This window comes from Ranitomeya imitator, chromosome 5, assembly GCF_032444005.1.
Source record: "Ranitomeya imitator isolate aRanImi1 chromosome 5, aRanImi1.pri, whole genome shotgun sequence".
Taxonomy (NCBI): Eukaryota; Metazoa; Chordata; class Amphibia; order Anura; family Dendrobatidae; genus Ranitomeya; species Ranitomeya imitator.
The window spans coordinates 495,988,208-496,015,685 of record NC_091286.1 but is presented as its reverse complement, the minus strand read 5'-3'; the positions used below and the strand labels follow the sequence as shown (position 1 = coordinate 496,015,685).

At 42.2% G+C, this 27,478-nt stretch overlaps 1 protein-coding gene across 2 annotated transcripts in view; it reads left to right on the top strand.

Annotated features, from left to right (window-relative positions):
- SCHIP1 (schwannomin interacting protein 1) overlaps nt 1-27,478 on the top strand; it is a 770,942-nt gene that overhangs the window by 308,821 nt on the left and 434,643 nt on the right. For both annotated transcript variants that reach the window (XM_069727421.1, XM_069727420.1), the window contains one exon: nt 6,938-7,088. In XM_069727421.1, coding sequence (XP_069583522.1) covers nt 6,938-7,088 — 151 coding nt within the window. The remainder of the gene's footprint in view (nt 1-6,937; nt 7,089-27,478) is intronic.

The following is a 27,478-nucleotide window of genomic DNA, read 5'->3' as shown; positions in this document are numbered from 1 at the left end:
CCTGCCTGCTGCCTTGAATTGACAGATGTCTCCCAATGCATTCACGCAGGACGAGACCTGTCACTCAATGTGAGCTGGTGGGGAGAAGCCACCTGCAGCACACCTTTCCAATTAGTCTTCCATGCAGCTTGATCCCTGATGGTTTGTATTTCAGAGTCAAACATATATGGCTGAAATTATACAGACCGTGTCTGATACATGCTGCCTGTGGATTGGGCAGTGTATATTCACTGTCAGGGTCCCTTTAAGTCTGTGTCTCTTGTCCACTCACAAAGGTACATCCCCTCAATCCCCAATGAAACCTGGAGGAGGGGGCTTCATGTAGGACACATGGTAGAAATTCAACAACTGGGGAATGGGCCCCTGAACACATGTGAGGGAATTATATATATCTGATTGAAACCATATCAATAGCTCTATAATTCGTATTAATTAATTGGAGTGTTGAAATCATTTAATATATATAACATACTACACAGTCTGGCATTGCATACACCAATGTTAATGAAGGTCGTACTGGAGTAAATGTGCCAAATTCATTAAGAGGCACACACCTCGCCAGAAAGGCTACTCCAGTCACAGACACAGACAGGAGTAGAATTTCTGGCATAACAGACGACTTCAGTTTTAGTGAATTTGACATGTGGGCGCAGCCATGGCCCATTCTACCCCACTTCCTCTCCAGCTCCAAAGATTTTAATGGAGCTGGCTGAATCTGGTGTGAAAACACCAAAAGTCACAAGTCACACAAAGTTGCCCAAACATTTTGAGACTTTTGAAAGTGTTTTATACCACAGTTAATGCAAGTTACCACTCTAAAAACTTAGAGTCTCTATCACCAGCTCAAAAGTGACCAGTTTTTCTCTTATTTTATTCCCACTTCTCCTTTGATCATTCAAAATGTTTTGTTTGCTGTCTTTTCAAGTCCTTGATATTGTCCCAAAGACATGGAACTTTTTAATTAGAGCTAATTTTTCAGGTCTTTGCCAAGAAGGCATGGTGGCTCACAGGTTAATAATACTAGACCCTAGAGAATAGTGCCTGTCACACGCCCTTGGTAAAGACTAGAAAAATTATGGCAAAATATAGAGGTCAATATCTCTGTATCCCTATGATTTTTTTAAAAAACAATGGAATACTGAGGGGAGCAGTGGGAATAAAATAGGAGGAAAAACTGTAAACGTATGATCTGGTCAACCAGTCTTCTTTAAAGGGGTTTTCCCACAAGCAAATCTGGGCTTTCAAAAAAGTTTACTGCATAAATGGGTTGTCCCATGAACAATGTACATTTTTTATTATTCTTGTAATAAAAAGAAATTTCTTGGGATCGCAGCTGATTCTTTCTGTGAGGTAAAACATTGTTTTTTTTTAACAGGCAGGGCAATTATTTACCTCACAAAATGCTTCCTCCCCTTCCCAGGAGCTGTGGTATGATCAGACCATGCCCCTGCACGGTCAGACACAGCCATTACACAGCACACAGCAGGGGCACATTTATAAGATTATCTCAGCACAGGATCATTTTATTTCACACAGCCAATTGTGGAAAATCTCTTTAAGCAGTAAATGTTTTGAAAAGAAATGTTTGTGTCAGTCTCAAATCTTTTGGCCACCACTGTAGTTTTACATTAAACTACAGATATAATGCACAAACAACCCCATAGACTTGAATGACAAATCTGGGTTCAATTCCCATTGGAGTTCCATCTGCAATTTCCATAAAATGACCAGAATTAATCAGCTGCATATAAAATTTGACCTGGTAATAACAGCCTTCCTTTATTTATTTTTTTAAATGTATCCCAATGCATCTGAGAAATTTTGAAAAGGATGTGATCATACTGAAACACTAGTCTACGGTAATCATGTTTTGAAAGTAATTAGGAAAACCTAGTCTAACCCGAAAACTGGGTTTCCTAAGATTAGGTATAGACAATGTCCTCGCGTATCTTGGGATATTTGCTGCTGTCTTATTTTCTCTATAAAAGTTTAAATGTTTTAAAAGTGACATAGTAAACTCTACTTTTCAATTCATAGTGCACACGCAAAATATTCTCAGATTAGATATTAGAAAAAACTTTTTGACAGTGAGGGTGATCAATGAGTGGAACAGGCTGCCACGAGAGCTGGTGAGTTCTCATTCAATGGAAGTCTTCAAGCAGAGGCTGGACAGACACCTGTCTGAGATGGTTTAATGAGCAGAGGGTTGGATCAGATGACACAGGAGGTCCCTTCCAATCTAACATTCTACATTTGCACTGCCTAAGATTTACACAGTATAGATAAGTTTTCATTTCGCATTCATGTCTGATGAAACCCCATTGCCGTTGATGGCAACCAATTAGATAAACTGCCCTGAAAAGTTGTGGCCTGCGATGTAATATGGTTGCTATGGAACATGGCTAACTTTTCTGTTAGACAATTTTGATGCATCAAGTTCACTTTTTTCTTCCTATTTAATTACTGTTCATAAAGTCATGGATGATTGGTTTTCCATAAAATCATTTATACTACCCATAGGAATTTAGCGCATCATTCCCCTCTAGTTTGGCAGCAGGTCATCTGGCCGTTATATGGTCCGCCATCAAATCAGAGGGAAGTTTATCCACTTTGATTTACTGTCAGGCTGGCAGTGTGTCATTGAGAATGATTTCTTATCAATTGGCCTCCAGAAGGCATTACAATATCACTGACTTCCTTTGCAATATTTTCAGAGGGCCCAGTGTCACAACAACTTACAAATGAGGACATGGAGCAATGGTTGACTTAGCACCCTTATCCTACACTACCAGCAGTATTCATACCTTAGTAATGCACAGATCTAGAATATGTATATCTACTAATTTCTAGTTCCCATATAGTTGAGATTGTTAGGTCACCAGAACAGGCATTTTTTCTTCTGATCACTTTTAGGAAAATGCCTGTACATAGGTGATGATCCTCATTCAGTGGCTTAACTAGAGTCCGATGGTCCCTGGTGCAAAATTTGGACTTGGCCCTCCCATCATTATTTCCTCCTTCCTCCATTATGTAGTAATGCCCCCCTTTCTGTATGATGTCCCCCATCCTATATAATGTTCCCAATCTTGGGTCCCTTCCTGGTATATATATATATATCCCCCTTTCTGGTATATACTTTCCCCATCCTGATATATATGTCTCTTGTCCTGAGCCCATCCTGGTATATATGTCTCCCATCCTGGGCTAATACTTGTATATATGTGTCCCCCATCCTGATATATGTTTCCCATCCTGTATAATGTCTCCCATCATGGATCCCTTCCAGGTGTATATGTCACCCATCCTGGTATATGTGTCCCTTATACTGAGCTCATCCTGGTATATACAGTTGTGCTCAAAAACTTGCGTATCCAGCAGAATTTTTGCTTTCTTGGCCTTTTTTCAAAGAATATGAATGATAATACCAAAACCTTTTCTCCATTCATGGTTAGTGGTTGGGTGAAGCCATTTATTGTCAAACTACTGTGTTTTCTCTTTTGAAATGGTGACATAACGAGGTGCAGGGAGAGAGGGAGACCACACCCCGGCTTGCACAGAATGCAAAAATACAAAAAAAAAACACAAAAATTGAGCTTGATTTAAGTTGGTATACATGCAGCACATAAACGCATGTTCACTTTGGCCATAAAACATACAAAACCTATAAGAAGCAACATAAACATAAACCTTATATATAGCTTTTATGCTATTTTTGATCCAAAATAGTATTATTAAGAACCCTGTGTTATTTAAATGCAGTTTTGCTTTTTACTTCTTTAGTCACAGTAAGGTTTATGTTTATTTTGCTTCTTGTAGGTTTTGTATGCTTTATGGCCAAAGTGACCATGCACATGCGTTTATGTGTTTCATGTATACCAACTTAAATCAAGCTCGATTTTTGTGTTTTTTTCTTTGTATATTTGCATTCTGTGCAAGCCGGGGTGCGGCCTCCCTCTCCTGAGCTGGAAATAACATTTAAAGGGACACTGTCACCTGAATTTAGAGGGAACAATCTTCAGCCATGGAGGCAGGGTTTTGGGGTGTTTGATACACCCTTTCCTTACCTGCTGGCTGCATGCTGGCTGCAATATTGGATTGAAGTTCATTCTCTGTCCTCCATAGTACACGCCTGCGCAAGGCAAGATTGCACCTTGTGCAGGCATGTACTACGGAGGACAGAGAATGAACTTCAATCCAATATTGCAGCCAGCATGCAGCCAACGGGTAAGGAAAGGGTGTATCAAACACCCAAAAACTCCGGCTCCATGGCTGAAGATTGTTCCCTCCAAATTCAGGTGACAGTGTCCCTTTAAAGGCTTCCCTAGACTGGTGTCCACAGGTCGGGACCTGGTCCTTTTGTCTGCCCTAATTCACACACTGAGGTCAACTCTGACACATGGTAAGGTTTTTAATATTAGACAGCGTAGGACGGTCTCGATCAGTGTCACCTTGTCGATGGTGGGATGGCTTTTATGTTATTTTTGATCAATAACAGTGTTACTAAGAACCCTGTGTTATTTAAAAACATTTTTCTTTTTACTTATTTAGTTACAGTAGGGTTTATGTTTATTTTGCTTCCTGTCAGGACTACCTATGGACAGCTTGAGTCAGACTAATTTGAGCGGGGGCACTATAACTTGCAAGCTTTATGTAGGGTGCCAATCTCTGCAGTCCTGCAGGGTTTATAATTAGGGTGCATCATTGACAGAAAATGTTAGGACACCCCCCAACCTGGTCTTATTTTCAGTCCTGTTTTCTACATGACATATTAGTTCGATATTATTTTGGTCATCATGAAGATACTGTATAAGTATTGGTTGGATAGGAATTACCAAATTTATTTCCTTTTTCTTTTAATAGTATTACCGTAATAAAGGTATACTTTTTAATAGTTCACAGCTATTCACCTCATTAGAAATACACTGTATCCCTTAAATGATTGAGATACTGTAAGTCTAGTTAATGGGGTTGTCTCAATATCCTAAATGCGTAAAATTGCAAATGTTTCTGAAAACAAGTAACTTTGTAATTACCTCTTATTAAACATTCTTTCAGTTCTCAAGAATTGAGGAAGTTTTAATTTTATAGTTTCCTGCTAATTGCTAAGTGTATCACCCACATAGTCTATGGGTGTTTTCACATTGCATTTTGTCCCACAAAACGGGATTTGGGCGTATGCATCAATAGGACCATAGATTGTAATGTTGCCAACATAGTGAACATGTGCTCTGTTATGCATATTTTTCAGATGTGTATCTCTACTGGAGGCGGACACCCAGATGAAGACTACTGCGTCTGAGTGTCCCTCTCAAGTAGGTGTATATGCCTGAAAATCATGTACGACAGAGAACACGCTCGTTCTATCTGCACCATTATAGTCTATGGCCCTGTTAGCACATACTGGAATTCAGGAAATAAGCCCTGACGAAACCAATGAATGGGTGACAAAGCGCAAAGTGAAAGCACCCTATCAAAGTTGGCCGGTTTTCTAGGTAAAGAGCATGATTGCAAGCTGCTTACAATATAGATTTCAAGGGCTATTCTGGAGTCAGCTGAATCAGTTGTGCCCTTCTGATGATGCAGCTGTAAAGCTGTCTCTGCAATCATGTACCATGAGTATGTCAGAAGCTGCAGACAGTCGCACTGCATCTAGCTGCAGAAGGTCTCTGTGTCTGGCTTTGCAGTCACCTTCTTAACCCTTCTGACTCTTTGACCCAGTGTTTATAAACTCCCAGCCTCCTGCTTGGAATTGCTGGTGATATTTCCATTTCCCCCTGTGGAGACTTGGAGCTATAGTAGTCGACTCTCTTCCTCCTTGGTGTTGCAGGAGGATGTCTGTGTTACATCTATGAGTCTACTCAAGATAAGTGTTCCTCTTGTTCGCCTATCCCAGCTGTCTTTAGTGGTAGTGAAGATTGACAAGTGCACACCCCATCATTCTCTAGGATTGCCTGGGTCAGGCAGAGATTATTTTCCTGCTCAGCGATAGGTGCAGAACATATTTAGGGACGTTTAGGGCAGACAAGGTGATGTTAGATCTGCCTAGGGGGTTTCCCTTCCCTAGTGTTTCTACACTGTGCGTAACACCATGTTGCTAGTCTGAAGTGTCAATCTTCAGGAGTGCACCACCTCTTCAAGCAGGAAGTGATGCAGTCCTGATGATGATGATTGCTGATGGTTTAGAAAACCCCTTTAAGCAGCTATTATCTGGCATTTAACTTTACCGGTACATTTCCAAAACAGGGAATTGGAAGCTGGATGCTTGTCGAGGGAACTTGCTAACAAACACCTGTTATTATTGCAGTATCAACACCGATTCAAGCAGGCTGTCTCTCTTTGTGTCAAATTTTTGGAACTGGTGAATTCAAATAATTTTTGATTTGCGCAAATTGCAAAAAAAGTCATCCGTTGTTTTACAAAATGCAGAATTTTGCAGAAGTTAGAGAAGGTGTTCAGAGTGTTGCACATGTATCTTCAGGGCAATTAAATTACTTGTGATTATCCACAAATCAACTTTTGTGAACATTTTTTTACAAGCTAGCAAATTTAAATTTAAAATATTCGCTCATCTCTAATAGTGACTATAACTGGACTGCACCTCCACTGTTCCTGTGACATGGCAGATAATGATAACTCAGACAAAAACCAGGAGAGGGCTTCAACTGAAAGGCTTTACAGGTTCTAGACATGAGGCCCTAAGAGCCTCATGAATTTTTCATTTTTACTGAAGGTGCTGTATGCTTTATAGGGTGTTCTTCAACATTGGTTAGTCAAGTCAGTGCTCTACTGAAAATATAAACCCTTGCTCATACATTTGCTTATAAATATACAGTTATTTGTGTTTGGCATCTGGAGGGGAGGAGTAATATTTAAGCATATGATTGTATAATAATATTTTATTATTAACTCCTGTACTACTCATGTACATTCTATTTAGCATACAGCGAGCATGGAGAGATTACCTTCAGCGTCAGGATTCCATGAATACAAACTGTATGGAGAAACGAAGTCCATCCCCATCTTCTATGTCTTCAGACAAGATGAGCAGCTCTATCAGCATGAATACATTTTCAAATGGCAGCACTCCTGTAAGTACAGATGATCCTCGTAATGATGGTTATTGCTGAAATTATGGTTTTTCCTGTATGTGTAATTTTACTATTCTTAATGTTGCTATGTTATACTATAGAGTCACCACCAGAGGGCCTCAAATCATAAGTATCAATCAGTCTGACTATTTTCTGAAATTCAGGCAAGACCTTTAATAGAAGCCTGGAACAATCATAAAGTTTTATAGACAGTTGTCATAAAAATATTAATGTTCAGTGAAAAATATATGTTTGAAATAGTGATATAGTGTAAATTATATTCTCCAACCTGATGCACGCTGAATAACAGCAGTGGTACTTGGTTGCTACATATAATGAATTCCTCTTTACCTATGCAGGATTCTGCCTTTTTTTTTCAAATTCTTTGCATGGTGTTTGCAGGTATTTATGTATGATTTTAGTTGGCTGCGTAGTTCCCACTTGTGTTGCCCTTATCCTTGTGGAGTCTTCTGGTTAAACTGCAAGCCGGGGCCATATCTGTGCACTAAAAATGTACATTTTAGGTGTTTTCATCATAACGTGCCTGTTGATTTGTGTAAATATGATCATATATCTACCATTATATAGGGAGTGTATTCCTGAATATATGCAGCCATTTACACGCTTGGTGTTTTGAGGTGTAAGGCAGGCAGCATATTAACATTGGACCATAGGGATGGCTTGTTTGAAAAAGGCTTGCCTAATTGGTTTGGAAACAAAAGTATATTCTTATTTGTGTGCAGTGATCTAACACAGCTATGGCATAAATGTGAGCGCTATGCAGTCCGTCCCACATGGACAACTGCTTTGTTTGTGGTCTCTTCCTAGAGAACTGTGCAAACTGTGCAGTGTATTCACTCCTCGGCCTTCTAACCAGCAACCTGCAGCTGCATCCCCCTCCTCTACCTTCCATTTTTACTTTAGATTTTCTTTTGGTGATAAATGAGCACATGTAGATACAAGTGCTTCTCACTAAATTAGAATATCATCAAAAAGTTAATTTATTTCAGTTCTTCAATACAAAAAGTGAAACTCATATATTATATAGAGTCATTACAAACAGTGATCTATTTCAAGTGTTTATTTCTGATAATGTTGATGATTATGGCTTACAGCCAATGAAAAACCAAAAGTCATTATCTCAGTAAATTATAATAGTTTATAACACCAGCTAAAATCTGAAATGTTGGCCTACTGAAATGTATGTTCAGTAAATGCACTCAATACTTGGTCGGGCTCCTTTTGCATTAATTTCTGCATCAGTGCGGCGTTGCATGGAGGCGATTACCCTGTGGCACTGCTGAGGTGTTATGGAAGCCCAGGTTGCTTTGATAGCAGCCTTCAGCTCGTCTGCATTGTTGGGTCTGGTGTCTCTCATCTTCCTCTTGACAAGGTCAGGCGAGTTTGCTGGCTAATCAAGCACAGTGATACTGTTGTTTTTAAACCAGGTATTGGTACTTTTGGCAGTGTGGACAGATGCCAAGTCCTGCTGGAGAAGGAAATTTCCATCTCTAAAAAACTTGTAGCAGAGGGAAGCATGAAGTGCTCTAAAATTTGCTGGTAGAAGGCTGCGCTGACTTCGGTCTTGATAAAACACAGTGGAACTACACCAGCAGATGACATGGCTCCCAAACCATCACTGATTGTGGAATCTTCACACTAGACCTCCTGCAGCTTGGATTGTGGCCTCTCCACTCTTCCTCCAGACTCTGGGACCTGGATTTCCAAATGAAATGCAAAATTTACTTTAATCTGAAAACAACACCTTGGACCACTGAGCAACAGTCCAGTTCTTTTTCTCTTTGGCCCAGGTAAGACGCTTCAGGTGTTGTCTATTGGTCATGAGTGACTTGACACAACGAATGCGACACTTGTAGCCCATGTCCTGGATATATCTGAATTACAGTTATAAGAATTACAGTTTGTTTTGTCTTATCATTAAAGGAGTTGTCCACTACTTGGACAACCCCTTTTTGATCTGAATGTTTGCTCCTATGAAAATCAAAAAACTTATACTCAACTCCAGTTTCGGTGTCATTCCAGCAGTATTAGCACTCACGTTCCCGGGGTTCACGTGAGGTTGTTAGGTCATGTGAGCCCTACATCACTGTCCCCACCTTCGGACGTATTAATAATCAAGAGGAAGGGAGTGGCCATCCGCATCTCTCACTTCTTCTTGATTACTCATGCATCCAAACTGGAAGACAGTGACGTCAGCACTGACTGGGTGCATGGCTCCCGTGAAATAACATGGGGGTGATGCCAGGTTTTGACAAAAAAAGCGCCACTTTTGGTGTGTTCACACCATTTTCATCCCAGCTCCGACAAAGTGGGTGTGTCAAATTCATGAAGAGCGGCGGTGTTTGTTATACTACAAATTTTACTCCAGCACACGCCAGGACGAACCTATCCTGATTCATTAAGAAGCAAGAGTTTTTTATTGTATCAGGAGCCTCCACTAAAAAACGCTCCCTCAACATGACCAGTGAGAGAATCTCTGGTCGTGATTAGGGTTGAGAGAAACGGGTCGAAAATATTCAAAAGTTGCCGACTTTTGGCAAGGTCGGGTTTCATGAAACCCGACCCGACCCCTGTGTGGGGTCGGCCATGAAGTCGGCGATCTTTTGAATCTAAAATCGGAATTCCGATACCGATTCCCGATATGTTTAAGATATCGGGAATTGGTATCGGAATTCAGATTTAAGTGTAAAATAAAGAATTAAAATAAAAAATATCGCAATACTTACCCTCTGACGCGCCCTGGTACTAACCGGGAACCTTCCTTCCTTAGAATCAGCCTTCCAGGACCTTGCGGTGACGTCGCGGTGACGTCGCGGCTTGTGATTGGCCGCGCGGTCGCCCATGTGACCGCTCGCGCGACCAATCACAAGCCGCGACATCACCGCGACGTCACCAAAGGTCCTGGAAGGGCTGATTCTTAGGAAGGAAGGCTGCCGGAAAGAAGCAGGGTGCGTCCGAGGGTGAGTATATTCCTATTAGGTAATCCTTTCCGGCAGCCTTCCTTCCTAAGAATCAGCCCTTCCAGGACCTTCGGTGACATCGCGGTGATGTCGCGGCTTGTGATTGGTCGCGCGAGCGGTCACATGGGCAACCGCGCGGCCAATCACAAGCCGCGACGTCACCGCGACGTCACCGCAAGGTCCTGGAAGGCTGATTCTAAGGAAGGAAGGTTCCCGGTTAGTACCAGGGCGCGTCAGAGGGTAAGTATTGCGATATTTTTTATTTTAATTCTTTATTTTACACTAAAATATGGATCGCAGGGCCTGAAGGAGAGTTTCCGCTCCTTCAGACCCTGGGAACCATGGAAACCCAATGCACTGCATTGGGTTTCGGGTTTCGGCCGACCCCGACTTTTTTATAGGATCGGCCGATTTCACTCGACCCGACTTTTGAAAAAGTCGGGTTTCGTGAAACCCGACCCGATCCTATAAAAGTAAAGGTCGCTCAACCCTAGTCGTGATGAATGGCCTCCTAAATTTCTGTTGCAAATAAATGCTACTTCTGGAAAAGCTTGCCACAAGATTTTAGACTTTGTTTGTGCCCATCATCCAAAAAATAATTTTTAGGCTTGAACAATGGTGTTGGATTGTAAAGTTTGATTTGCAGACACATTGGTATTTTATCCCCAAAAAGGTTGGATGACGTTGGTATTATGGCTTTATTCATAATCCTGCTAAGACTCGAAAGGTCCTTGCTCATTGCAATATGTGGAGCCTACAATTGGATGACATGTCTTTATATGCTTAATATCTTATACTACCCTTCACCTTCATTTAGAAACCTAGTCCAAACCCTTAAAAGAGCCCAATACCATTATCTCTCCTTCACTAAATTGCACAGTAGGCACTATGCATCCCAAAAGATATTATTCTTGATATCCATCAAAAGCAGATTTGTCCATCAAAATGCCAAATAGTGAAATGTTATTAATTCTGTAGAACACATTTCCACCGCTCCAAAGTTTATTGTCAGAGTGCTTTTCACATTTCTGCTTGACACTTGTCCCCTCCACATGGCGATATTAAGGTTGTGCGACTGCTCAACCATGAAAATCTGTTTCTAGAAGCTCCAAACACATAGTTCTTGCACTGATGTCACTTGTAGAGACATTTGGACCTCGATATTGAGTGATGCAGCAGACGGTAGGTTTCCAACATGCTCCAAGCTACGTGCTTTCAGCACTCGACAAGGTCCCGCTCTGTGAGTTTGCATGGTCTACTGCTTCGTAGCTGAGCTGTTGTTACTTCTATGCGCTTCCATTTCACAATAATGACACTTACTGCTGAACGTAGCACATCTAGCAGATCAAAAATTTCATGAACTGGCGTACATGACAGGTTCATATGTAAAGGTCATCGAGCTGTTCCATATGACCCATAATACTACTCTATCGAGATTGCGTGGCTGTATGTTTAATCTTCTGGAACTGTTTGCAATAGGCATGACTTAAATACTTGAATTTAATAATTAGTTAATAGATGTGCTAACAAACTTTGGTCCAAATACTGAGGGAATGTGCATATTAATGTAATTGCTGGATTGTGAGAGAAAAAATGTCGTCCAGCCATTGACCACACTGTGTTGATGTGTTAAGTCCTTTGACTTCAGTAAGGTGATGTCTGATTTAAGTGTCAGTGTTTGACCATACTTTATAAGGAAATCTTTTTCTAAACACAATATTGCAATGTAAGCTACTTTGTTGTCATTGATAAATTATGTGCAGGATTTTTAGCCCTAGATGTTCAATAACCAGACCGATAAACTCTCATGCCAATATAAAAACAAATATAAAATTAAATAAAAAATGAAAGATTTTTTTTTAATTCATATATGTAATATAAGTATCATGAAAAAGGCTCAGATGGAGCTGAAACGTCGCCCGGCTATGTGGGTTGATTAAAACCTTCCACTTTTTTTCACTTTATGATGGAGTGCTGCCTCTTTTTTTCTATGTGAATTTGGTGCAATCGTTGGACTGGTTGCCTGGGGCCTTGCACCCGAAGTTAACTACAAGTGTTGTGCTGTTCCTTTTTTCCTATTATGTAATATAAGTAAGAGATACATTATGTCACGCACAGTGCAACAAGTACATGTGCAACACAAAGGCATGAGGGGAAGGATTCGCAGACACTAGGGAAAGGTTGAGTGGAGACCCCGAGGCAGATCTGATAACACCCTACCTGCCCTAACGTCCCTAAGTCCCTGAATTGGTTCCTCACCAATCACCAAGCAGGAACCTAATGGTACCTTCATCATAACGATTTCGTTAACGATATCATTGCAACGTCACGCTTTTTGTGACGTAGCAACGATCCCGCTAACGATCTCGTTATGTGTGACAGCGACCAACGATCAGGCCCCAGCTGGGAGATCGTTGGTCGTTGGGGAATGATCAGGACCTTTTTTTTGGTCACTGATCACCCGCTGTCATCGCTGGATCGGCGTTTGTGATGCCGATCCAGCGATGTGTTCACTGGTAACCAGGGTAAATATCGGGTTACTAAGCGCAGGGCCGCGCTTAGTAACCCGATGTTTACCCTGGTTACCATTGTAAAAGTTAAAAAAAAAACACTACATACTTACATTCTGATGTCTGTCACGTCCCCCGCCGTCAGCTTCCCGCACTGACTGTCAGCGCCGGCCGTAAAGCAGAGCACAGCGGTGACGTCACCGCTGTGCTCTGCTTTACGGCCGGCGCTGACACAGTCAGTGCAGGAAGCTGACGGCAGGGGACGTGACAGACATCGGAATGTAAGTATGTAGTGTTTTTTTTTTAACTTTTACAATGTAATCAGGGTAAATATCGGGTTACTAAGCGCGGCCCTGCGCTTAGTAACCCGATGTTTACCCTGGTTACCCGGGGACTTCAGCATCGTTGAAGACAGTTTCAACGATGCCAAAGTCTTTCCCCGGATCGTTGGTCGCTGGAGAGAGCTGTCTGTGTGACAGCTCCCCAGCGACCACACAACGGCTTACCAACGATCACGGCCAGGTTGTATCGCTGGTCGTGATCGTTGGTAAGTCATTTAGTGTAACGGTACCTTTAGCCACATATATCACTTGACCCTGGATAGGGAGGGGATAGGCACTGGTCAATTCCCACTGTAAACTAAAGACAGAAAGGTAGACAGACAAGAGGCATGAACTTAGCTTGAGCAGACTCAGAGAGGTAACACCAAACATCCTCAAACAGCTCCAGAGAGGAAGTTAGCCAACTGCTGTAGCTCCAAGCCTTCACAAGGGAAGACGTGAATATCATCGGCGACTCTCTGCGGCAGACTGGGGATTTACAAACCCCCAGGTCCAGGTGTGTCACCTAGAGTCGGTGGGAGGTTGTCACTGGGTCCAAGAGTCCGAAGGATTAAGGAGGCATCTGTAATGCCAAATGCAGAGACCTTCTGCAGCCAGATGTAGAGCGACAGTCTGTTGCATCTGACACACCCGTGACACATTAGTAGAAACTGTATATTAGATGAAAAGCATGTTCCATGGAATGTGAATGCAATACTATAGCACAATTATGAATGACAGCAAAAAATCTCATACACATGCTGCAGAAAAAAATCTGCAGTGTAAATTTCCAAGTGCTGTAGATTTCAAATGCAGAGGATGAAATGTGCAGTAAATCCACTTTAGGCTACAGTGAGACGGCCGTAGATTCTCTCATCCAAGAATATTGGGCCAATTATGCTAAAGACACTCTGATCAATCTATGATGAGTGTCAGCTTAGTGTGATTGATTCTCTCACATGCCGAAAACTGGAGCATACTGTGAAAAAATATACAACAAAATGTCTCCATCTTTTCCATTCTGTGAGTCCACGGAAGTCGGACTGCACTCAGATGTCATCCAAGTGAAGTTTGATGATTTCCACGTGCCCATACACTTTAATGGGTGAGTGGTATATCAAAGTGAAAACACAGCATGGTGCGATCTTTTTTCCACTGACAGATTCTATCAGTAAAAAAGAAATCATGCATCAGCCCTGCCCTATTGAATAACATTGGTCCGAGAGCTATCCCATAAAACATTGGAAATCCGTTATATATGCTGGTATGAGTGAGCCCTATTTCACAATATCCACATTCTTTACCAGTATGGATTTTGCTGCAGATTGTTTTTTTTATACAACCTTTGGTCACGTAACCTTCGGGTTAGCAACTACCACAAATGGAACTTATTTTTTACAGTACACGTTGTCACTCTTCATCCTGCAAATGTAGATGCTTTAATCACATTCATCTATATGAAAACTTAAGGGGTATTTCCATCTTGGACACTTATGACATATCCATAGGGTATGGCATAAATGTCTGATAGAAGCTAGTCCCACCAATGAGATCCGCATTTATTTCCAGATTAGGGACATGTTTTTCTCAATTGAGAGAGATTGACTTGATGAGAATTCCAAAAAATCGTCGAGCACGCCACATGTGCGGCCACCTCTTCCCTGCGGGTCCCGGCAGTGGGAACTGTTTTCATCACACATTTATGGCATATTCTGTGATAGATCTTTGACCACATGACAGAAAAATAAAAAAAAAGTTAGCTGATAATGGCTATCAATAATTAATTGTGTTCTAGAAATTGATGGTAGAAGAAGCTCAGAGCAGAAATAGCTGTTCGGAAGACTTCGGCTGGTCACGATACAAGATTTAGCAGCAGAGTCAAATTTTACTTTTTCGACTTTAACGCCATCTGAGGCAGAATCGCTTTACTTAGTGCAACCTTTGCTGTAATGGCAGCAACACACTGACTGAATTGTACCGCCATACATTCATATCTGCACTAATAGGCTGCTACAAGATGCTTTAATGAGTGAACCGGAGACCTTGGCTGACACTTTCCTTCATCTTTGATTGGTTGTACTCAAAAAACTTCAAGTCAAAATTATTGTTAGTCCTCTCTGTTGCTAAATTTCATGCTAGGTCATGCCCTCTGCTTTACAAACCACTAGAGTGAAAATCAGTTGAAGATTACTTGAGAACCTTTGAGAACCCTTTATGCTCAATCAGTCAGTCTCTATGGCATAACATTCAGTATGAATGGAATTACAGGAGAAGTCTTTAGTAAAAGTCCAATAACAGCAACCTAAGGAAATGGAATGGTTACCAGCAATGCCGACCACTGCGCAATGATCGATTATACAAGGGTAATCAAAAAGGATTATTAATTCATATTAGTTCTTTATCTATTCAGGATTTAATTAAAAAAAACATCAAACATTAAAGTGTATTGTTCTCTTCATTTTTCCTTAAAGCTCCTAATCATGTCCCCTAGGCTACATTAGTAATAAACACTATTAAAAAAAAAAGTATCTTTAATTCCTTAAGCACCCGTGTCTGCACCTTCAGGACCAGAGTTGTATTTTTTAGTGGTGATATTTTTAGGTACATATAATTGATTGATTATCTAAAAAAAATGTTTTTTGAGGGGGATACAGAAAAGAACAGCAATTCTGCAATGTCTAGAAGTTGTTTTTAGATTTTAGTTTTCTGGTGTTTATCGCGCTGTATAAATGACATTTTAGCAAAATTAAGGTACGACAAAATTTATACCAGTTTATATATTTAATTACTTTTACCTAATAAAACTTCAAAAAATAGTTTGTGCAGCACTATATGGGGCAAGTGTCTGTATAGGGCCATAACATTTGTGCAGCACTATATGGGGCAAATATCTTTATGGAGCATCTTATGGGGCCATAGTCAACGTTTGTGCAGCATTATATGGGCAAATGTCTGTATGGAGTATCTTATGGGGCCATAACGTTTGTGCAGCACTATAAGGGGCAAATGTCTCTATGGAGCATCTTATGGGGCCATTATTAACCTTTATGCAGGATTATATGGAGCATATTTTAATATGGAGCATCTTATGGGGCCATCATAAACTGTATGGCGCATTATATGAGGCTCCTGATTCAATATGGATATTCAAAAACACTTAACCTACTGATGTCTCAATTAATTTTACTTTTATTGGTATCTATTTTTACTTTTGACATTTACCGGTTGCTGCTGCATTTCCCACCCTAGGCTTATACTCGAGTCATTAAGTTTTACCAGTTTTTTTGTGGCAAAATTAGGGGGGTCGGCTTATACTCGTGTTGGCTTATACTCGAGTATATATGGTAAGTGTAAATAGTTTATTTTTGTCAATTAACAAAATGCAAAGTGAGTGAACAAAAGTAAAATCTAAATCAAATCAATATTTGATTGATATGCCATTTCCTTTCAGAACAGCATCAGAGCACAATTATTCTATGGTACACTTGCATACAGATTTTGAAGGAACTCGGCAGTGAGGTTGTTCCAAACATCTTGTAGAACTAACCACAGATCTTCTGTGGACGTAGGCTAATGCAACTCTTTTTTTTACATTTTATTGCATGAAAATAAGTATTTGATCCAATTTAAAAAACAGAACTTAATATTGGGTACAGAAACCTTTGTTTGCAATTGCAGAGGTCAGATGTTTCGGTAAGTAGTTCTTGACCAAGTTTGCACATGCTGCAGCAGGAATTTTGGCACACACCTCCATTGCTACAGTTTACAAGACAGAATGGGCACCTGTGTTGCCGCCATCTTAAACAAATGGGTCCACTGCATCCTGATAGTGAATTTGTTTGGAGGCCTAAGCAGGTAAGCATCTCTGCCTTTTTTTGCTATTTTTCTGAATTTTTGGAGGATCTCTGAATCCTCTTTTTGTGCTAGCATTGGTTAGAGTAGGACTCGTAAGCGTGGGGACCTGTGACGTGGGTTACGAGCTTGCTTATTTTGGCCAAAATATAAACTATTACCTCACATATTTTTATATGTGTTTTTTGCATTTTTTCAGGGGGCATTTGGGCCCATTCTGTCTTGTAAACTGTGGTGTCTGTTCACATGGGATGCATCTTAATAGCGCTGGGCAGCCCGCCTGAGCTAATAGAAGGGCGTCACTAATAGGCTGTTATCCTTGATGCTGTGCATTCCCATTGTGTGAACAACGCCACATACATGTCTCTTATGTGCAGTCATTTTCCAAGCAGTCCCCCCCCCCATTAATTTGGTAGGTTGTGAGTGGCTGCCTCATTGGTATTTCTGCACCTGTGTTGCCGCCATCTTAACCAAATGGGTCCACTGCATCCTGATAGTGCATTTGTTTGGAGGCCTAGGCAGGTAAGCATCTCTGCCTTTTTTGCTGTTTTTCCCACACCTTCATGCAGATTTTGTCCAGATCTTTCAGGTTTAGAGGCTGTCACTGGGCAACATTGAGTTTCAGCTCCCTCCAAAGAATTTTTATTGGGTTCAGGTCTAGAGACTGGCTAGGCCACTCCAGGAACTTGAAATGCTTCTTATGGAGCCACTCCTTAGTTGCCATGTTTTTCTGTTTTAGGTCCCTGTTATGCTGAAAATCCCAGCCACAACCAGTCTTCAACGCTCTTACTGAAGTAAGGAGGTTGTTGGCACCAAAATCTTGCGATACATGACCCCATTAATCCTCCCTTCAATATGGTGCATTTGTCCTGTCCCCTTTGCAGAAAAGCACCCCCAAAGTCTGATGCTTCCCCCACCATGCTTCACGGTTGGGACAATGTTCTTGGGGTTGTACTCATCCTTCTTCTTCTTCCGACTGGAGTTGATACCAAAAAGTTCTATTTTGGTCTCATCTGACCTCATAATCTTCTCCAATGCTTACTTTAGATCATCCAGAGTGTCACTGGTGATCTTTAAACGGGTCTGGACATGTACTGGTGTAAGGGTCAGCCAGGACGGTAGTCATGGCTGAGTGTAGTCTCTGTATCACGACCTGGCCTCTCCCCACAGTACAATAGTGCCTTTCCTTCGGCATACCTGCGTTCTGGGTCTCCATGCCATCAGGGTCCACCCTGGACCACCAGTGATGCTTTGTAGACGGCACCGCACAAAGGGAGACACAGTCCAGCTCAACTTTTTAACAACAACTTTACTGGGTTCTGTATGCAGCATATTCACATTCTTTCCAGCATCAACATCAGGTTTCACAACATGCAACTCCTCTTCTGTCCCTGTCCTTCTCTCCATCGCTGAGCTCACTTCCTGGACGGACCGTACCTTTTGATCCCTCAGCATCCTCTCTGCTCAGCCTTACTCCGTTTGGTGACTCCCTCAGCCAACGGTTCTGAGGGCATTGACCCACGCAATAAGCTGCCACATGATGAACTACCTGCCCATACTGCTTAGCCTTTTCTAGCAACTGCAGTCCCACTAAGGGTACGTTCACATTTGCGTTGTGCGCCGCTGCGTCGGTGACGCAACGCACAACACAAATAATAACGCACCAAAACGCACGCTAAAACGCTGTGTTTTGCGACGCATGCGTCCTTTTTTTGCCGAAATTTGGACGCAAAAAAAATGCAACTTGTCGCGTTTTCTGCGCCCAACGCTTGCGGCAAAAAAAACGCATGCGTCGCACAACGCAGCACAACGCATGTCCATGCGCCCCCATGTTAAATATAGGGGCACATAACGCATGCGTCGCCGCTGCGGCGCCCGACGGAAACACGCAAAACGCTAATGTGAACGTAGCCTAATACTGCACCGCAAGCACTGTTGCTGTTGCTCCTTCTGATGAGGTCCTGGCCAAGGATGCTATATGGCTGGGCCTTACACTTCTTCTGTAACATTGCATGGTATGATGTAGCTCGGGGCTGGCTAGCCCAAGTGAGCTGCAGGGGCGCCCAGGCCCCAACTGAGATCTAGCAGGAAGTCCTTCCTGTCTCATCCACCGTGCCCATCCTATGTTTAACTATTCACTATCTGAAACGTCCATGTGGTTTTTCTATTATACTATATACAGTATCTCTGTGCCCCATCTTGTGGCTGAACTAAGCACTGCAGTTTCCCTATAATAAAACAATATTTATCGATCAAATTATTTTATACTTTAATAGATCTGACATTTCTGAGCACAGAGATATCAAATGTGTGCTTTATATATTTTTCATTTGCTTGACTTTTAATGAGGCAAAAAGAGGGGTGGTTTTAACTTTTGTGCTTTTTACATTTTTTAAAGATTTTTTTAAAGCTTTATTTTTGCTTTTTTACTCTATTTAATAGTTTCCTTGGGACACTTGAAACTGTGATCTTCCGATTGCCTGTGCTATATATAGCAGTGTTTCAATACTGCGTAGGCCAGTGTTCGCAGGACTATTGTGATGACAGGCACGGAGGCCTTCTGTAGACCCCTGGCTGTCATGACACCCAATACGCAGCTGTTACAATCACTTAATAGCTGACTAAATCAAGGCAGGGACATGGCCGAAGACATAAATATATGTCATAGGTGGTGAAAGGGTTAAATGGCTTGTTCACTTCATTAAAGTGGGCACGGAACTGTGTCACATATGTAAAATAACAAGCTGGCTACCTGCCGCTGCTCTGATTACAGTGGGTTTTTTGCAGAAGGGATGTCGCATAAACAGTAAACCTCTCCGCTCTAGCCAGTCGCTGAGTACAGTGGCTGTGTTGAGGTTAACGGCATATAATGCTGATCTCAGTGCCAGGACCAGAGCAGCAGCGAGCTGCCGATGCTGGATTGAGGGACAGTGAGAACCTGCTGAGTATGTTATTTTAGGTATGTTACACCATTTGAGGCCTACCTTTCTGAAAGTAGACAAACCCTTTCAAGAGGACCTGTCAACACGAATTTACAATAAAAAGTAAAAACATGTCTCTAATGGCGCTGTAATGCTGCTTATATTGTTACCTTTGGTGAAGAAATCGGCTTTGTGGTTCTTCCTTAATCACCATTTGAAGTTTTCTGCTAATTAGATTTCAGTGCTCGAAGGCGGGACCGTGCACTGGATCTTCTCCTACCCGTCTGTGATCCCCGGCTCCTCCGATGCCTCCAGGCACTGCTGAGATTTCAAACAGAGGAGGCCGGTCATTCACAGACTGGAGACAGGTGGAGGGGCCGGAGAATCACAGACGGGGAGGACAAGACCCAGTGCACGGTCCGGCCCCTGAGCACCGAAATTTAATTAGCAGAAAACTTCAAATTGTGATTAAAGAAGGACTACAAAGCTGATTTCTTCCAAAAGTATCAATATAAGCTGTAATACAGTTCCATTGCTGCCATTACTTTACATTACAAGCAGGTCCTCTGACAGGTTCCTGACTGTATACTTACAAAGGCGCTGGATATTGGGAGAACATGGCGATAGGTCTATATTAACAACAGTACATACATATATACCTAGGTTTAGAGGAAAAAAAAGTTCATATGAGGGCTTCTTTATAGAGCCCAAAACACTTCAAATGATGGGGCCGTCTATAGATCGCCTGCAATGGCTGCAAAAGATGGACTTAAACTTGTTTTACTTAATCAGTGATGTAGCATGATAATGAGCCTAGGTAGCTTTATATTGCTTCACCTCACATCTTTCTAGTGCTCAGGGGCAGACTGGGCTGGGTGGCAGGAATGCATATGCCCCCCGGGCCGGTGCCTGAGCATCTGCACAGGGCCGCTGAAGGACCGGCAGCGATTTTAATACATAGCGCATCCCGCCAGCCGGCCCTTTAAATCTTGCAGTCACTAGTCAGGTCCTGTGTGCGCGCATTGCCCGCGCTGAGAAGTGCCGAGGTGGCCCGTGCTAGTGCACGAGCACGGCCGCGTTCCTAGGTCCTGTGCGTGCTCGTCTGCTGCCTGTGCTAGTGCTGTCAGCAGTTTTCAGAGGCTGAAACTGCTGACAGATTCCGTTTAAACATACTTTTTGATAGCAAAGCCTGATGCCTCTGACTTATTTTTGGAGAGCAGTGAAACTGCAGACACTGTTGACTTGGTTATTGCTACGCTGCTGCCACAAAGATCCATGAGCTATATGAATCTTCAGATACATTTCCTTCCTCTGCTATTCTATGTCACCCATGGGATTTCCTCTCAGTACTCTTCATATGCTTGTACACACAGCAGTAACAGATAAATCTGGCGCTCTGACTATTATTGTGTAAAGCATCACTAAATCTAAAGCTATAAAACATTCTGGGCAAAAATAACATTACCATGTAACATAAACTGCTAAAGAATGAGGATTCTGTAGACAAATGCTTTCAAAATGTAGTTACTTAAAGGGTTAAACAGTATAGAGGGCATTCTACCAAAAAAAGCGCTATTGAAAAGTATTGTATCTCATTGACTATGACAAAGCAAAGCCAGGTAGGTCCATTCAGTGTAATAGAAATAAGCACAAAACCCCGCAGAACAAACACAACTGAATAGCCATATAAGTATTATTATTGTATGCGGGTTTTGTTTTGGCCTCCACAGTCACTTTTAGTTGGTAAAGTTATGGATTTAGGCCGGGGTGAGAAACTTGTGCATCAATACCCGGCACCGCCACCGACACTCGGGACAGGAATGTGCGGCTCCATGTATTTCTATGCAGCTGAACGCTCCGCTCCTGAGTGTCGGGTATTGATGCGAGACTCGTGCGGGTTTCTCGCATCACACTTCCAAGCGTGACCCAGGGCCTTAAGAAAATTTAAGGCTTGTTTTTCCTTATAAGACCTTATTCAGAAGTCAGTTTTTTTGCGTACGAAAAAATCTGATCGATTATTCTGATCAGACTCTGATCACAGTGTGATCAGTGTGTGGTGCAAGTGTCATTTTCTCTGGGTATTATGGTTTCCTCCCACTCTCCAAAGGCATACTGGTAGGGAATTTAGATTGTGAGTCCCAATCGGGACAGTGATGATGATGTCTGTAAATCGCTGAGGAATTAATGGTGCTGTGTAAGCGAGTAAAATAATATTGCTGTTTTGTCACTTGTGAAGGTTCTCGGGGCTCGCTCACACCACTGTATAAATCGGACCAATGTTATTCAATGGGTCAGTGCCCATGATTCACTTCAAAATGGGACGGGTGAGAAAAAGAAATTGTAAGCCATACGAAGCCACAGTATAGCATCTGAAATTTACTGATACATTACAATTCTGTAACTCTGGAAACTGTAAATGGTCCTATAAAAGATTAATAGCTGCTGTAAAAAAAAAAAAACAGATTGTATATGGACAGCACAAGGACAAGTGAGGAAAAAATCATCCTACACTCCTGGATGAAAATAGACCGATTTTCAATACGCTGGTGTGACCCTTGCCTAAAAATGAGCTTGCAACAGTGATTTGGAGGTTTTGATTTTTTAAGTAGACCCACAGCATTGAGGATATTCTTGGAATCCATGCTCGTCTTCTGTGGCTTCTCCGGAGGAGCGCCTTCTATTCCTCCTATATAGCTAAACCTCTTTATTTGTAATACAGTTGTGTGTAACTAGTTATGGCTTATATTGTTACAAACACCATTTTGCTTTTTGATAATATTTTCAGTTTTATAAATCACTCCATACATAAATTGAGAGGATTAGATAGCTTTTGATAGAAGCAGCATTCTCAGGATTGCTTGGAGGCCCATTTATCTCCTCCTACAGCCTTTTAGCTGTCTTATTCTCAGCTGCTTCCTCGCCTCCTGTTAGGAAACAGATATAGGAAGGAAAAGCAAGCAGAATTGGAACACAGCATGCTCAACTGGGAGCCAAGCAAGGAATCCTAGCAGTGCATTGGACTGAGTCCTGCCTGCTGCTTCCCTGGCAAATGAAAAATGCCATGGGCCAGCTAGAGTGAAAACAAATTGGCAGATAATTCCTGGTCCATGGTCAGCCAAGTGAGCAACATGCTTCTGAAGATTTTCTTTGAGTGAAATGATGGAGCCTGCCGTGCTATTAACATTTCCTTTGTCATAACTTTACAGGATAATAGCACAGCTAAATTGCTGCAAGACTGAAAGAAAATTGGTTATAAATTGCATTCATAGTTCAAGGTATTTCTAGGCAAATCACGCCAATGGGGATCACGGGACTGTAAACAGCCGGTGGGCCATGTACAATTGTTTTACTTGACAGAACAGTTTCATTAAAATAAAGCTCACGTCACAACTGATAATAACCTCAGTGATGCAAGGAAACAGACTTCTCCTTGCGATAAAGGTTTGAAAAATATATTTTACGAAATGACACATTTAAAAACTACCTAGCACCAATCTGGGGCAGCCATTTTTATTTGATAAAAGAGTGAGGACTCCAAAGTAGCCAAACTTGTGATTTTTCTAAACATAAGTTACTGACAAGTGTACAGAGCACTCACTTATGTCCCCTAAAATGGCCAATGTTTCCCACAGCCAAAGTCAGACCCAAACTTTCAGGTGGTTGGACCCTGGCATATGAGCAGGATTCCCCAATCCTCCACGCCACCTCTCAAAGGGAAAGTGCAAAAGTTATCCTAAGATCTCACTCTTTGCGCTGCCGCCATATTTACTAAGCTTTGACTGGGTGGTGGCATCCTTAAAGCAAAAAACATTCTGACATAGAGTAGTAGATAATCCATCAGCGCTGGACTAGTGCAAAAAAATTAGATCTTGTGCTTTCACTGCAAGAGACGTGGTGGAGGTTTGTACATACATCCATAACCCAGGAGCTTTCTAGCAAAAATTGGGCCCTTTTGGAGGACATTAGGGAGTGTCCTGTGCACTTATTGGCAATATTGTATTTAATAAATGCACCAGACTTGGGCTGCACACTCTTGGGCTGCACACACTGCAAACTAACAGGCAGGTAGTTGGTAATTACCTGTCTACTGTGCTCAGCGCTGATCTTTGCATACACTGAACAGTCAAACACCACTCCTGCAGGCGATTCAGCAGCTTCTGGTGACTTAATGTCAACACAAGCCTCCGAGTCTGAGTAGAGACTGCCAATGTTATGCTGACTCCCTGCTGCCTAACTGCGGGGAATCAGCTGTCAATGAACATGACATCTGCAGTCACGCCCCATCGACAGAGTAGCCCAAAAGAAGAGCTGCTCTGTTGAGGTGGAGCAGCTGAATCGCCGGCGCAAGGTATAACAGGCAGGTAGTTGTTTCTATTGTACAACCCTGGTGACTACATAATTGTGTCCTACAAGTAAAAATCTAGAGGCCACATCTGCCAATCACACTAGCAGGATTTTTTGGCATGTTGGCCATTACATGGTTATTCCCAGAGTCAAAACCTATCCCGCAGGAAGGAGATTCTTTACTGATCGCTGGAGATCCAACTACTGGGTCCCCTGGATATCCCAAGAACTGGGTTTTGGATTAACATCTTGAATGGATTAATTGCCTGAGACTGCTGGGGAAAGCCAAGTACTGAACCTGTTAATACTGTACAGATATTGAATTTTTAGCTCCAATTTATCAAATTGATCATGCCAGAATTCTGGCGCAAATTTCCTTCAACAGTTGAAAACTGCTCACAGCAGAGTTCCACAAAAATCTTGCGACTTTTGGCGTTTTCACGCCACTGTCATCCAGCTCTGCCAAAATGGATGGAAGTGGGGCAGGACGGGGGTGTGACATCACAGATCATCTAATTCATGATACATTTTCCTTACCATAGAGCAGCCTGTATTTTTCACGTTCCTGCTTGGTATCTCACTTTCAACGTTCCGTCATCAAAAAGATATTTTGATTTGGGAGTGAGGAGGAGGGGGAAGCAGCTGCAAGTTTTCACTTTTTATTTCATCAGCAAGCTGGTAAGAGGGAGAAACAGGGAAACAGATTACTAACTAGTAGACTCCAAAAATTCATCTGAGATCTTGCATCACACCAGGAAAGAGCACATCCTGTCAGCGCTCATGGAAAGAATCTTCAGCTGCCAAAGGCCGGTTTCACACGTCAGTGGCTCCGGTACGTGAGGTGACAGTTTCCTCACGTACCGGAGACACTGACTCATGTAGACACATTAAAATCAATGTGTCTCTGCACATGTCAGCATGTTTTCACGGACCGTGTGTCCATTTGGAAAACACGGAGACATGTCAGTGTCCGTGGGAGCGCACGGATCACATGGACCCATTAAAGTCAATGGGTCCGTGTAAAACATGTACCGCACACGGATGTTGTCCGTGTGCAGTCCGTGTGCCGTGCAGGAGACAGCGCTACTGTAAGCGCTGTCCCCCCCGCGTGTGGTGCTGAAGTCCCATTAATTTCTTCTCTCCAGCAGCATTCGCTGGAAAGAAGGAATGAATAATCTTTTTTTTAAATTTATTTTTGTTTTTAAAATAAAGTTGCCGGTAATCTGCCCCCTCCCACCCCCTGTGCGCCCCCCGCACCCCCATAGGGGTGGAGCCGCATATTCATTACTGTAATAAGCGGCACCACGTGACTGCTCATACAGGACAAGCAGCGATGCTGAGAGGATGTAAGCGCCGAGGGAGCTGGGTAAGTATTTTAATGCCAGTGGGGGGTGCACAGGGGGTGGGAGGGGGCAGATTACCGGCAACTTTATTTTAAAAACAAAAATAAATTAAAAAAAAAAAGATTATTCATTCCTCCTTTCCAGCGAACGCTGCTGGGAAGAAGGGATGAATACCGGCTTCAGCACCGCACGCAGGGGGACAGCGCTTAACTCTAGCGCTGTCTCCTGCACGGTCCGTGTGGTCCTCAGTCGGCACACAAGCGGCACATGGCTGCCGCACGTGTACCACACTGATGTTCAACATAAGCACACGGACACACGGACACGGATAATTCCGTAGTATCCAATTAATTAGCAGCCAAGCAACCTGGAAAACCAGCAGTTGTATAGCTATGAGGCGTGGACAAGTTGCAATTACATGTGGGCCCATGCTGTATGAAGGCCCAAAGGTACCCTTGCCACATAAACGAACAGCTGTGGTGCAATATATCATATTAATAATGAATGATAATTGATGCCAAATATATAACATGAATTACAATCATTTCAAATTCAGATAAATTTGAATCAGAAAACTAATTTTGTTATTTCTTCAGAAACCTTGTCCTATGGTGTCCCATAAAAGGGGTGAATGGTGCTCTAATGAATGTACTTGTCCCCCTCCAGTGCCAGTCTTTCCCTTGTTAGACTTGACAATGGAGGGGCGGTGATTGTCCTCATGCTGGGCAGTGCACTTGCCATCCAGCCAACACTAGTAAGCATTCTTCTGAAGCAGGAGCACTCTGATCTCCAGTAGGTACAGCTGTCAGTCATAGATCATCTGCTGGTATGTCACAGTCGCCAGGCAGTGTTTGGTGGCCAATGGGGGTGCACTGCGCCCTCAATTTAAATCCTCATATTAACTCCATTTCATTTTCTAGGTGGTGTATTTGCTTACCTACCCTGGAGCGCTTTGTATTATATTGACCTCTGCTTCTGGCCCTGCTTTGTTAGTTCTGGTATAGCTCACTACTCCTCTGTGTGATGCTTCTGCCCCATGTGGACTTGAACCCGCCTATACCGAGAGTCCGAGACTATGCACTTGACCCTGATTTAGTCATTGTCCCCTTTTCTTTGGTTCTGAGCCAGATTACTGATGTCTATTTCATAAACTCGTGGCTGGCCATGTGATTCCCCTGCAGTGAAGGCCAGGTCCCTATATAGGGGCGAAAGGGTGTATTCCACGGATCCTTGGGGATTGCTAAGCAGAGTCTGTCCATAGATGCCCATTTGAGTTTCAGTTTCTTAATGGATTTTGTTTACAATATCTGCCTTAAAATAAGATTTTTCAAACTTTGTAAATTGTAGACATCTTAAAAAAAACTATATCAGAAAGGCAGAAGATGCAATAAATTTACAGTAGCTGTGCATCTTGCAAAATATGACCTATTGATTAATTATTATATAACCTATATGATTACAGACTAAACATTTTTCCATATTGATGTTTGCCTAATTATACTAGACCACACTCTTTAGGAGTTGCCTCTATCATTTCTCGTCTGGCAAAGAGCAGTAACCCCTGTTAATACAAATATACAATCTCATTCCTGTTACGTTTTACTTCTATTACTTTGGCATCACCTCTCCTTTTTTTACTGTACATTAGAGGTGACAGAGTGGCGCTTTATAGTAGGAATATCTGTATGATGTGCACCATTATTTTTACACCAAATATAGTACAGTTTAATAGGATTATAATAGCTATTCCTATTAAAAGTCTGCTATTCATTCACAAGTCATGCAAAAGTCAACAGTAAATGTAGGTTCTTGATCATTGAAGAAGATATCCTGAAACGCCTGATTCCATCCTGTCCTTTGAGAAATCTGTTATAAAATGTGTCTATTATGCCAACACATAAAGGTCAAAACTACTTTATGGGGCAGTATAATCACAATGGCAATTGACAGCTTGCTAACCTCTGTTTAAAATACAGTAAGGCAGGTTTGTACATGGCGAGTTCTGGCAATTATTTCATTGTATGTAATTATGATTGCGTTCAGCTCACCAACTAGATTGTCATTCATTGACACAAGCATTGCGTCAGTCGGCAATTTCGAGGCAGTTGCTTATTTCACT